The sequence below is a fragment of the Stenella coeruleoalba genome, assembly GCF_951394435.1.
Source record: "Stenella coeruleoalba genome assembly, chromosome: 2".
NCBI classification, from domain to species: domain Eukaryota; kingdom Metazoa; phylum Chordata; class Mammalia; order Artiodactyla; family Delphinidae; genus Stenella; species Stenella coeruleoalba.
The window spans coordinates 8,098,938-8,111,914 of NC_137147.1; the positions used below are offsets into that span (position 1 = coordinate 8,098,938).

The window sequence follows — 12,977 nt, forward strand, 5'->3', positions numbered from 1 at the left end:
TGATTATGTATATTGTAATGTTGAATACTAGTGTCATTTATGTTTATTTGCTTAATTTAACATTTTGGCATATTTTTGTTGTTTTGTGTTTTAGCACAAAGCTTTCACTGAAGTATTTCTAGATGATTCACATAATCCTGCAAATTGTCGGATATCAGTACAAGTTGCCACGCCAGTATTAAACCTTTCTGTTCGCTTCCCAATACCTGATCTTCGCTCAGATCAAGAGAGAGGACCATGGTTTAAGAAGTCACTTCAGAAGGAGATTCTTCATTTAACATTCACAGATCTAGAATTTAAGACTGAATTCCTAGGAGGATCAACCCCTGAACAAGTTAAATTGGAACTTACCTTTAGAGAGCTAGTTGGTAAGATTGACCATGCCTGTAAAAGAGCCAGACTAGAAACTAACAACTGCTACTGAAACTTACATTAAGAAAAGTATATGACAGCCCCCAATACAATAAAGTTAAAGAACATATGTTAGAAAGCAGGTGTAACAGCTTTTTTCTAATACTGTATGCAAACGTGATATCTGTCAGTTTTTGAAAAGAAACTACAATGCGTGATGATTTATTCACTTTGAGAATATAGTGCTTTAGCCTACATTTTAATACCACCTACTACTTACTTGTTGTAGGGCTAATAGTAGCCAAAATTTATTGAGTGCCACTCTATGTTTGCTGTGTGCTGAGCACTTCACACACATTATCTTGTTTCCTTTAATCATCATAGTTACGGTAGGCTTATTATTTCCAATTATTTTTATCATTTATAAGTGAGGAATCTGTCGACTTCCGAAGAGGTACGTCCCAAGGTCAATGTAGTAATAAATGGTGGAATCAAGATTCAAACCCAAGTCTGACCCTAGAGCTTGAGCTTTCAACCATCATACTAATAGTGACTTTTCTTTGTAAAATCTGTTTTAAGTAACCCTCTCCTCCTCTTTCTGCTCGCCTCCTTCTCTGTAGGCTGCAGTTTTCCTTCCCTTGTTTTCTCTGAGTTTTACATATCATTAGAGGTATTTAAAATTGACTTGCCAGTTATGATTTCATGGAAAGGCCTTTAGGGGTTATCTGGAATCTTCCCTTATCTCTAGTGATAAGAAACTCATTATTCTGGTGGAAAGTCATTCTTTGTAAAATGGAATGAAAAAACATATATGGGGTTATTGTGAAGAAGTAATTCTTACAGTGCTTGGTACAAAATAGACATTTAAGAAATGTAGTTATTTCTTAAAATAACTACATTAAAAAAATCTGTTCCTAGACTAACTGCATAAACTTTTATGAAGAATAATCACTAAGTGGCACTCAGTAAGTGGTAACTACTATATTTAATATGTTATGCTTATTTATTTATTTGGCCGTGCCATGCGGGATCTTAGTTCCCTGACCAGGGATTGAACCTTGCCCCCTGCATTGGGAGAACAGAGTCTTAACCACTGGACTGCCAGGGAAGTCCCTTATATTTAATATGTTATGATTATGCACCGTACACGTTAAACATTCATACCTAAGAATTTGAGTTTGAGCAGAAAAGAGCATTTAATTTAATTTATCTGCTTATCCTGTCTCCCCACATGTACACGTGCAGCAGGAATAAATGAATACATGTTGTAGAACTTAACACTGCATTATGTCCCTGATTTAGAGGATCTTTGCTCCTCGAAGGAGGAAAGTATCTTTTCTCTTAGTGTTGGAGAAGAAGTGCATCTCCATGAATCAGTCTTGTTTTATTAGGGTCATTCCAGGAGGGTAAAGGAGAACCATCCATTAACTTTTTCCACGTGACTAGTGGGGGAGATGGAGACACAGCGTCATCAGATGACTTTGACTGGCCGCGGTGAGTAAGCAAATGGACATGATACATACATTTAATGAGACTTTCCTTTCAGAAGCAAGTTGCTATAGCTTTTTTGACTGACATTTTGGCTATTAAATTTAAGCTAAAAATATCCAGCCTTGATGAGAAAACCCCGAGGAAGATGGAAAAATTAAATAAAAAATATGTACTACTTTATCAGAGGTGCCTGTGAGATACTGACAGAGGTGGACATATAAAATGTGTTCTCCGGCCTCAAGTTACTTAGCCTAATTAGATGGACAAAAGAATCATAACCATTCTAAAAGCAGTTCATTTTTGAAAAGGGATTTAGTACAAGTGGTATCATACAGCACCATTTGGTTAATTTTCAGATGAATTTTATAGTCAGTGATTGTTTTAGGAAAGTATTTTCAAATCTGGGGAGCTTTTACAAAGCACTGATTCTTGCGCCCCACGTTGAGATTCTGAGATAGAACCTGGGCATCAGTACAGTTTAAAAATACACCAGGTGATATGTTCATAGCAGCACTATTCACAATAGCCAAGACATGGAAACAACCTCAATGTACACTGACAGATGAATGGATAAAGAAGATGTGGAGCATATATACAATGGAATACTTCCCAGCCATAAAAAAGAATGAAATAATGCCATTTGCAGCAACATGGATGGAACTAGAGATTATCATACTAAGTGAAGTGAGTCAGAAAGAGAAGGACATACCAATGATATCATTTATATGTGGAATCTAAAATATGACACAAATGAACTTAACTAGGAAACAGAAATAGACTCACTGACATAGAGAACAGACTTGTGGTTGATAAGGGGGAGGTGGGATGGGGGAGGGATGGAATGGGAGTTTGGGATTAGCAGATGCAAACTATTATATATAGAATGAATAAGCAACAAGGGCCTACTGTATAGCACAGGGAACTATATTCAATATCCCGTGATAAACCATAGTGGAAAAGAATATGAACAAGAATATATATCTATACATGTATATGTATAACTGAATCACTTTGCTGTAAATTAACAAAACATTGTAAATCAACTATACTGCAATTAAAAAAATGAAACTACAGTAGGTGATACCAATGTGCAGTTGGATTTAGAGAACCACTGCTTCAGGATTTCTTGGGCAGGAGAAATCATTCTTTAAATTAGCCTGATAGTGGGCTTGGATTACTTTTTTTTTTCTCTTTTTAAAAATTTATTTATTTGTTTTTTGGCTGCGTTGGGTTTTTGTTGCTGCGCGCGGCCTTTCTCTAGATGCGGCGAGCGAGGGCTACTCTTCGTTGTGGTGCACAGGCTTCTGATTGCGGTGGCTTCTCTTGTTGTGGAGCACGGGCTGTAGGCGTGTGGCCTTCATTAGTTGCGGCACGTGGGCTCAGTAGTTGTGGCTCACGGGCTCCAGAGCACAGGCTCAGTAGTTGTGGTACACGGGCTTAGTTGCTCCACGGCATGTGGGATCTTACCAGACCAGGGCTCTGAACCCATGTCCCCTGCATTGTCAGACAAATTCTTAACCACTGTGCCACCAGGGAAGTCCCTTGGATTACATTTAAAAGAACTTAGTTTACCCAAAATAATGATCCTTTATTATATTGAAAACTGAGTTCATGAATCCTCTCTTAAGAATTAAAGTGATCTTTCTTGTGCCACTTTCTACCTGCCTTCTTTTACACCCCCGTACCCTATGTGTCTGACCTATCAGACTCCTAGGACAGGCCTGGTCGGCGCACAGCTGATCATGAGCAGGAGTTTTCATCATAAGAAACGAATCTACTTCAATTAAGTAATTTGAAAGCACAGTTTACATTAGGATATCTGTAAATTAGGAAACAGTTGTTTTAGTTTATAACTAGAACCAACTGGCAATACCTTCTTAGGAAAAAGAAAGCTATTATAGATGCTACACAGCTGTTTTGTTTGAGCGTGCCATGTCTCATCATGACGGCAGGCTGGTGGGATAAAAAGGAGGCTACAAAGCCTTGTGCTAGTGACATGCTGCAGAGAATTAGGAAAGGACTGGCATTACTCTGGGGCAGAAGCTAATGTCATCAAAGCCTGTTAGCTCTTGATATTTTGAGTTTGTAGCTACAAAACACCACCAATAACACAAGTCTTTTATTATTGAAATTCCTAAAGGAAAAGATTACTTTGTTGTTGCAGTTCTGAAAATATTCTCTAATCAAACTCTCCTTCTTCCATTTGGACAATTTATATAGCATGAGGTTTCTTAGGTATGCAAGTATTTCATAATAGCCGAACAGCTGGAATGTAGAAGGATTTGGTTTAATGATAATAAATAGAATTCTTAGGTAAAATTTGCTCGCTGTTAATGAAATTAAAAAAAAATTTTTGTTTAACTGATGTATAGTTGATTTACAATACTGTGTTAGTTTCTGGTGTATGGCAAAGTGATTCAGAGATATATATATATATATGTATGTGTATATGTATATATATATATATATTACACATACACACACACAGACACACATATTCTTTATCATATTCTTTTCCATTATGGTTTATTACAGGATATTGAATATAGTTGCCTTTGCTATACAGTAGGATCTTGTTGTTTGTCTACTTTATATATAGTAGTGTGTATCTGCTACTCCTTATTTATCTCTCCCCCACCCCCTTACCCCTTTGGTAACCATAAATTTGTTTTCTACGTCTGTGAGTCTGTTTCTGTTTTGTAAGTTTGGTAATGAAATTTTAAAATAACCCTTTTGTTCTCAAAAGATCAGATTTTCCAGTTATCCAAGTATAAAATGTTAATGCCCTTCTTTTATTTGCTTGTTTCATCAATTCCACACTTTTAAGTTTACAGCATGCTCAGGAGTGGGTTGCGTTAGATATAATTAGACTTTGTAGAGAAGTTGACGCCTATCAGTAATGATTTAATCAGCAGGCTTTCTATTAGTTTGTTTTTGTTTCTGCGGTACGCGGGCCTCTCACTGTTGTGGCCTCTCCCGTTGCGGAGCACAGGCTCCAGACACGCAGGCTCAGCGGCCATGGCTCACGGGCCCAGCCGCTCCGCGGTATGTGGGATCTTCCCGGACCGGGGCACGAACCCGTGTCCCCTGCATCGGCAGGCGGACTCTCAACCACTGTGCCACCAGGGAAGCCCTGTATTAGTTTGTATACAAGTTAGTTTTGCAGTTTACACTTAGATCTTGATTTTTAAAATTGTCTTTGCTATCAGAATTGTACTGAAAGTAAACCCACCAGCCATGCATTCCATTTTGGAGAGAATAGCAGCTGAGGAAGCAGAAGAGAGTGATGGCCACTACCAGGAAGAAGAGGAAGGAGGCGCTCATTCCCTGAAAGACGTTTGTGATCTGAGAAGACCAGCCCCGTCTCCCTTCTCTTCTCGTAGGGTGATGTTTGAAAATGAACAGGTAAAGTAACAGTGTGAGCAAGCAACAAAGGAGTTACCCTCTATCAGATAGCTCTTAATGCTTTCTCTTTAAAAACATACTTTGTATACTGTTTTTTGCCATATTTTTAGCTCCAAGATTGAATAATATCTATTTCTTTCCCTTGGTTAAAAGTCACATGCTTATTTATTTGCCCACATACAAGTCGTATGGGTCGGGTAAGAAGATGCTACTACTGTTTTAAATATAAAATGGTTATTTGATGCTTTTTTTCTTCTTTTTTTTGCACTAAACTGTTATGTTTTAGATGGTGATGCCAGGAGACCCTGTAGAAATGACAGAGTTTCAAGATAAAGCAATCAGCAATTCTCACTATGTGCTGGAACTTACATTACCCAATATTCATATAACACTACCTAATAAAAGCTTTTATGAGAAGCTTTATAATAGGTGAGTTTAAACTCATTTAGTTGAATCTTTGGGATCAAACTTTCCTGTCTAACTGCCTCTCTACTGTCCTATCTCCTTGTTTTCCCTCTTCCTCCTTTTCTTTCCTTGTTTTAATATTACCAACTATTTCAGTGTACTTTGTATGGTGTTGATTATAGACCTATTACCGTTATGATGAGCTATTGTCATAGCAGATTTTCCTAACCAGTGTGTCTGGTAACTGGGTTTCTTGTGTGTGAGATGTATTCCCTCCATCCTAGGTTGGCTGGTTGCCCTCTGTCACCTTACCACAGAGTACTGAGAAAGTATCGCTTTGTGTATAATGACATGAAAAGAGTTGGGATATACTTGTATAGAGGGCCAAGAGATACTGGTGTAAAGTCAGAGTCCTAGAGTCTTTGTACAAGGAGCATCCCTTCTCAGAGTCTAAAAAAAAAGCATCTTGTTAGAATTAGAAACTCTAACTTATAAACTTGTCTATAAAAACTTAAATTTATTACATTTAAATACCCTTAAACATATATACCAAGAAAATATGTTGAAATAAATGGCATTCTAGAGTAGAAAGGTCATAGACTCTGAAGATCTTGGACGATTTACCTAGTCCCCGTGAGCTCCATTTCCTCACATATAAATTGGAGATGATACTTGTACAGGCCTCAGTGGGTTGTTTGGAGCATTAAATGATATAACATTTGGGAAAGTTCTGAGAACAGTGCCTGGCGAATAGTAGGTAAGAATGTTATCATTCCTACCCACTCGGGCATAGCTGAAAGGTGGTCATGTGGGTTTCTGGAAAAAGACACATCCTTAGTGTCTGTTATTGCTAGCTTCCCACTTGTAGACAAGTCATCGAAATTTTTGTTAATCTGCAGAAACTGCAGACCGTTGTTTCTGCTGTAGATTTACTTGGTACCAAATAGGATTCGGATTTATACAGGAAACCACTGATCTCTAGACTGCTCTCCTTATTTTATAGTTGAGGGATATCTACCAAGAGCTAACGAATGTGCAAGGCTAAGACTGAGCAAAATGAAACTACTAGTTCAAGGTCCATCCCAGAGGTCAGAAGGGCTTCGTCCATTTCTTTCTCCTTATGCATTGATTGAACAGGTGGCTATTGGTTAGATTGCAACATCAGAATAGTAAAACATACCTTAAACATTCCATTTATGAATATATGTTCATTTACCACTTCTTTTTAAAATATAGGACAGGGCCTTTTTTTGATTACAAGCCACTGGTTAGAATTTTTGCTTAATGTGTACCCAGAAGGCTTTGTCTACAATTCTCAGTTTCAGTTTCTTTGAAGTGGAGTGAAAAAATAGTTTCAAAGCAGTCTGAGTGTAGAATCCTTCCAGGTTTTTAAGATTTTTTTCTCACTTCAGTGTATATACTTAAAAGTCATCAGTTAGCACAAGATTGAATTAAACTATGCTTACGATAACATACAGCTGGGATGAGCAGATTTGGGGCCAAGCACGATTTACCCGTGGTGACTATACAAAACGTATAATTCAGCTGGTGGGAGCAGAAGTTCTCAGGTGGGCTAGGGAGTTGTCTACCAGCAGCAAGCAGGTAGCATGTGGGGGACGTCAGTCAGTATGGCAGGCAGGGTAGCTTAAATCAGGGAACTGGAGAGCATCTGCTCATCTGGGGAGCTGGTTCAGGGGTGTTGCTCACGAGAGTTTCTGTTCTCTCTTACCCTGCCCACTGCTCTGTGTCTTAGGCCCCTAGACTTATATAAATACCGCAGTGTTCCCCGGCTGTGGGTCATATAAATCATATATCTAAGTTAGCAGGTGAATTCTTTGCCCTCTGTTTGGCTTGGTCTATATATACATACACATACTTTTTTCTTTTAATTTTCAGACATTCTCAGACTTATAGGTAAGTTGCAAGTACAGTACAAAGAACGTTTTTTCCCTGAACCATTTGAGAGTAAGTTGCTGACTTGATGTCCCTTGAGCTTTGAGCAGTTGAATGTGTATTTCTCACAAACAGGGACATTCTTCTATATGACCATAATTCAGCCATTAAAACAAGAAAATTAATATTATACATTAGCATCTAATCCTCAGACCCCATTCATGTTTTGCTAAATGTCTTAATAATACCCTTTATTATACATAAAATTTACAGGTATCTTTCTGAGCAGGAATTATAACCAATTCTGCCTTTACTTCATACATTTGAAATATTGGTTTATTTCTTCATCAACTGGCTCTTTTCAGAAAGATAGTCTCAGGTACAGGTAGATTTTTTTTCTATGTCAAAAATCCTTTAGAATAGAATATAAAAAATATTCTACCTGGTTTTATTAAATCAGATATCTTTGAGCTTCTATAATGTTTCAAGCTCATTGGCACAGAATCATGGTGATGTGTCCTTAAACATCTTAAGTGTTTTTTTTTCTTGATATTAGAAACGTCATTCAGTGTTTTATAGTATTATGGTATCAAGACTGTGTTTAGACCAAAATGTAAATAAGGAAAAATAGTAAAATCATATGAAACATATTTGCAGGTCATATACAATGAACTCCAGGTTTTATTTAAACTAATAGTTTCTCTTTAACCTGTGAAGATAAGAGAATGGTTGGAGGGAATAAGGTAAAGAAAAATTTCCTGAGAAAATTCTTCATTTTATACTTTCACTATTTATTCATATAGGAATTTAGACTAAGATCTGGATTTAGACTCTTGTTTCTTTTTTTTCAATAAATTTATTTATTTTTGGCTGTGTTGGGTCTTCGTTGCTGTGCGCGGGCGTTTTCTAGTTGTGGCGAGCGGGAGCTGCTCTTCATTGTGGAGCTTGGGCTTCTCATTGCAGTGGCTTCTCTTGTTGCAGAGCATGGGCTCTAGGCACGTGGGCTCAGTAGTTGTGGCTCGTGGGCTTAATTGCTCCGCGGCATGTGGGATCTTCCCAGACCAGGGCTTGAACTTGTCCCCTGTATTGGCAGGCGGATTCTTAACCACTGCGCCACCAGGGAAGTCCTAGACTCTAGTTTCTTTGTTCTGTGAGTGATACACCCAAGAGGCAGCGAGCCAAATGAGTACCACACAGTTCTGGGCATCGCTGTCAGTGTGTCTGAGGCGAGACATGCGTCTGCCCTGTGTCCCTGGTATTCTTCATCCAGTGATGCTTCCAAAAAGAGACCTTTTGGGTGGGGATTACAATCTACTGAGAGTGACAGTACTCAGTCCTCGTTTATACTTTCTAGGCCCTCAGAAGCTCAGGAATTGGCCCGGGATGTTCCTAGACAAGTGGCTTCTCACAGGAAGGGGTCAGGGCTACATCATCGCTTGGCACCTTGATTGGTGTTCACACTAGGCTTTATGACGAGTCTGTGCTTTTGGCAGTCCTTCCATGTGAGTCATCCACTGGTCCTTTCTTCAAACCCTCAGAGCCTGCTGTGTGACAGCCACTGTGCTAGGCACATATAAAGATGACTAAGACACAAGTCTTAGTCTAGGAAAGGGAAACAAGAAGATGGAGTAGTGTTATAGGTGCAGTGATTGCATTATGCATGAGAAGGATATGCTATGGGTCCAAGCCTAACAAAGATCTTTGTAGAGAACATTGTAAAGTCTCAGTTTTCATGACAACATAGAGGTGAGTGGTGGGGGTGGTGGTATCTGAGAAGTGACAAATATTTCTTTGAAAAACTAGGATGCGGTGGTGGCCTAGCTTGACATGTATCACCCCAGTGGTCACCAGTATTGACTTGGCTGTTTGTCTGTTGCGTTAGTTAGAAGGGTTTCCTCTCTTTATTCCCTGTTCTGTATGCTGCTTTATCTCATGCAAGCTTCCCAGCGAAGCTGTGCTTTCTGTGGAAGAAAGAAAAAGCAGATATCCCTAGAGAAAGTGAGTAATGGAAGAGAACTGAATTGGGAGCTGGACATAATCTGGGCTCTGGTTCCACTTCTCCCACTAATTAGCTGTGTGACCTTGGGCGGGTCACTTAACCTTTATGATGCAGTTTCTTCCAAGTGTAAAGTGAGAATAATAATTCTGCCTTGGCTTCCCCAGAGGATTGAGGGGAGTCAAATGAGACAGTGCATAATCCGTTATAGTTTATAGAGTGTTCTCATATACGTGAACAGTCCTTTTGTTCTTTATGGGTTTTATTTTTAATAAACCTCCTCCTTTAAGTGCATTTAGATGTATGTAATTTGATGCATATAACACTGGTGAAACTAGGAGGATATCTAATTAGGTATCTAATTGTCCAGATTCCTTTCTCACTGCCCTGATAGCCATAAGCAGTTATTTTTCCATTGAAAGAAATTCCATTTCACCATTTGGAAAATTTATTATTCATGTGATTTCTTAAAGGGATATTCTTTAGTTTGCCTTCAGTTGAAGTAGGAGTTACGTATTTATTTTTCAACTTTTGTCTTTATAGGATCTTTAATGATTTGCTGCTCTGGGAACCAACAGCTCCTTCACCAGTAGAGACATTTGAAAATATTTCATATGGTATTGGGCTTTCAGTAGCCAGTCAACTGATTAATACCTTCAACAAAGATAGTTTTAGTCCATTGAAATCTACAGTTCACTATGGTAATATGTTTTAAATTTCTTCTGAATTAAAATGCCTGGTTTATCAATAAACAAAGTAGTAACCTTTCAAATTGATGGATTTAAAAATGTTTCTTTGGCGTTTTCCATTTATAACTATTTTATAATATCTTTTAGTAATTTACAGTATTTCCCCACTTCTAGCTATTTTTTAAGAGTTATTAATTAAGTGTTATTTTATAGTATATTCACTGTCTGAAGTTCAGTGGTAAAGAGAAAGACAGTACATTTTTATACCAGATTCTTTGTAAAAATAAACAGGTTGTAAAATAAGTAAATATTCTTGTGATAACGTTCAAGGTTGAATGCTGTTTTGTGTTAATAAGCTGTTAGAACAGCTGTAATTGTGCAATTTATTTCTCATAGATGAGGAAAGTGGATCTGAGGAGGAGACTTTGCAGTATTTTTCCACTGTTGATCCCAATTATCGTTCTCGTAGGAAGAAAAAACTAGACTCTCAGAACAAGAACTCGCAGAGTTTTCTCTCAGTTCTTCTGAGCATTAATCATGGATTAATGGCAGTGTTTACAGATGTAAAGGTAAGGATTTACAAATCCAAAGTGATTTTTCAAGTGCATCTTATTATAAATCTAGCATGATATACGCATTCAATAGTTGAGGTAGTTCGAGGTTGTTTCAGTGACTGATGATGAAGGTCAGTTTTCTGAGGCACACCACGCTGACAGCAGCTTGGGAAATTTAGCTTTCGTTGCAGATCAAAAGACAAACATTACACGGACCTTCTTTTGGAAAATGTGCTGGTCCCACTCCTGCGGTGGTAACAGTAATTTATCTATTCCAAAGGGTGGTGAAGTACCAAGGTTCATTTGGCAGAAGAGGCCCAGCCTAGTGTTTAATTATGCAGTTCTTAATACCACCATGTTGGATGGTTCAAGAATCAGACCGCTTTGCTGCAGTGTGGGAGATCCTCCTAACCTGAATCAAGGAGGAGCATCTCAAGGGTCGTTCTTACTTTTCTGTTTTTAATTAATGACTTCTCTGTTTTTTCTGATCTTCTTATTAGCAAGATAATGGAGATCTGTTGGAAAACAAGCATGGTGAATTCTGGTTAGAATTCAACAGTGGTTCATTATTTTGTGTGACAAAATATGAAGGTTTTGATGACAAGCACTATATCTGCCTTCATTGTAGCAGTTTCAGTCTCTATCACAAAGGTAGGACAAATGTTAAATATGTGTGTTTTGTTCACTTCTGGTTAGACATGTTTAAATTTTGCTTAATAAAGAAAATCTACTGAGAACAGAATTCTTTTTTTTTTTTTACATCTTTATTGGAGTATAATTGCTTTACAATGGTGTGTTAGTTTCTGCTTTATAACAAAGTGAATCAGTTATACATATACATATGTTCCCATATCTCTTCCCTCTTGCGTCTCCCTCCCTCCCACCCTCCCTATCCCACCCCTCTAGGTGGTCACAAAGCACCGAGCTGATCTCCCTGTGCTATGCGGCTGCTTCCCACTAGCTATCTATTTTACGTTTGGTAGTGTATATATGTCCATGACACTCTCTCACTTTGTCACAGCTTACCCTTCCCCCTCCCCATATCTTCAAGTCCATTCTGTAGTAGGTCTCTGTCTTTATTCCTGTCTACCCCTAGATTCTTCATGACATTTTTTTTTCTTAAATTCCATATATATGTGTTAGCATACAGTATTTGTCTCTCTCTGACTTACTTCACTCTGTATGACAGACTCTAGGTCCATCCACCTCATTAGAAATAACTCAATTTCGTTTCTTTTTATGGCTGAGTAATATTGCATTGTATATATGTGCCACATCTTCTTTATCCATTCATCCGATGATGGACACTTAGGTTGTTTCCATGTCCTGGCTATTGTAAATAGAGCTGCAATGAACATTTTGGTACATGACTCTTTTTGAATTATGGTTTTCTCAGGGTATATGCCCAGTAGTGGGATTGCTGGGTCATATCGTAGTTCTAGTTGTAGTTTTTTAAGAAACCTCCATACTCTTCTCCATAGTGGCTGTACCAATTCACATTCCCAACAGCAGTGCAAGAGTGTTCCCTTTTCTCCACACCCTCTCCAGCATTTATTGTTTGTAGATTTTTTGATGATGGCCATTCTGACTGGTGTGACATGATATCTCATTGTAGTTTTGATTTGCATTTCTCTAATGATTAGTGATGTTGAGCATTCTTTCATGTGTTTGTTGGCAGTCTGTATATCTTCTTTGGAGAAATGTCTATTTAGGTATTCTGCCCATTTTAAGATTGGGTTGTTGGTTTTTTTTTGTTATTGAGCTGCATGAGCTGCTTGTAAATTTTGGAAATTAATCCTTTGTCAGTTGCTTCATTTGCAAATATTTTCTCCCATTCTGAGGGTTGTCTTTTGGTCTTGTTTATGATTTCCTTTGCTGTGCAAAAGCTTTGGGGTTTCATTAGATCCCATTTGTTTATTTTTGTTTTTATTTCCATTTTTCTAGGAGGTGGGTCAAAAAGGATCTTGCTGTGATTTATGTTATAGAGTGTTCTGCCTGTATTTTCCTCTAAGAGTTTGATAGTTTCTGGCCTTACATTTAGGTCTTTAATCCATTTTGAGCTTATTTTTGTGTTAGGGAGTGATCTAATCTCATACTTTTATATGTACCTGTCCAGTTTTCCCAGCACCACTTATTGAAGAGGCTGTCCTTTCTTCACTGTACATTCCTGCCTCCTTTATCAAAGATAAGGTG

The 12,977-nt window shown here is 38.1% G+C and overlaps 1 protein-coding gene across 5 annotated transcripts in view; it reads left to right on the forward strand.

The window, feature by feature from the left end:
• Positions 1–12,977, forward strand: part of ATG2B (autophagy related 2B) — a 78,662-nt gene that overhangs the window by 26,088 nt on the left and 39,597 nt on the right. For all 5 annotated transcript variants that reach the window (XR_013827345.1, XM_079915017.1, XM_079915019.1 and 2 more), the window contains exons 15-21: positions 95–368; positions 1,743–1,845; positions 5,052–5,247; positions 5,534–5,676; positions 10,085–10,242; positions 10,627–10,799; positions 11,285–11,435. Coding sequence is in view for 4 of the 5 variants with exons in the window: in XM_079915017.1 (XP_079771143.1) it covers positions 95–368; positions 1,743–1,845; positions 5,052–5,247; positions 5,534–5,676; positions 10,085–10,242; positions 10,627–10,799; positions 11,285–11,435 (1,198 nt within the window). In the remaining variant the exon portion in view is untranslated. The remainder of the gene's footprint in view (positions 1–94; positions 369–1,742; positions 1,846–5,051; positions 5,248–5,533; positions 5,677–10,084; positions 10,243–10,626; positions 10,800–11,284; positions 11,436–12,977) is intronic.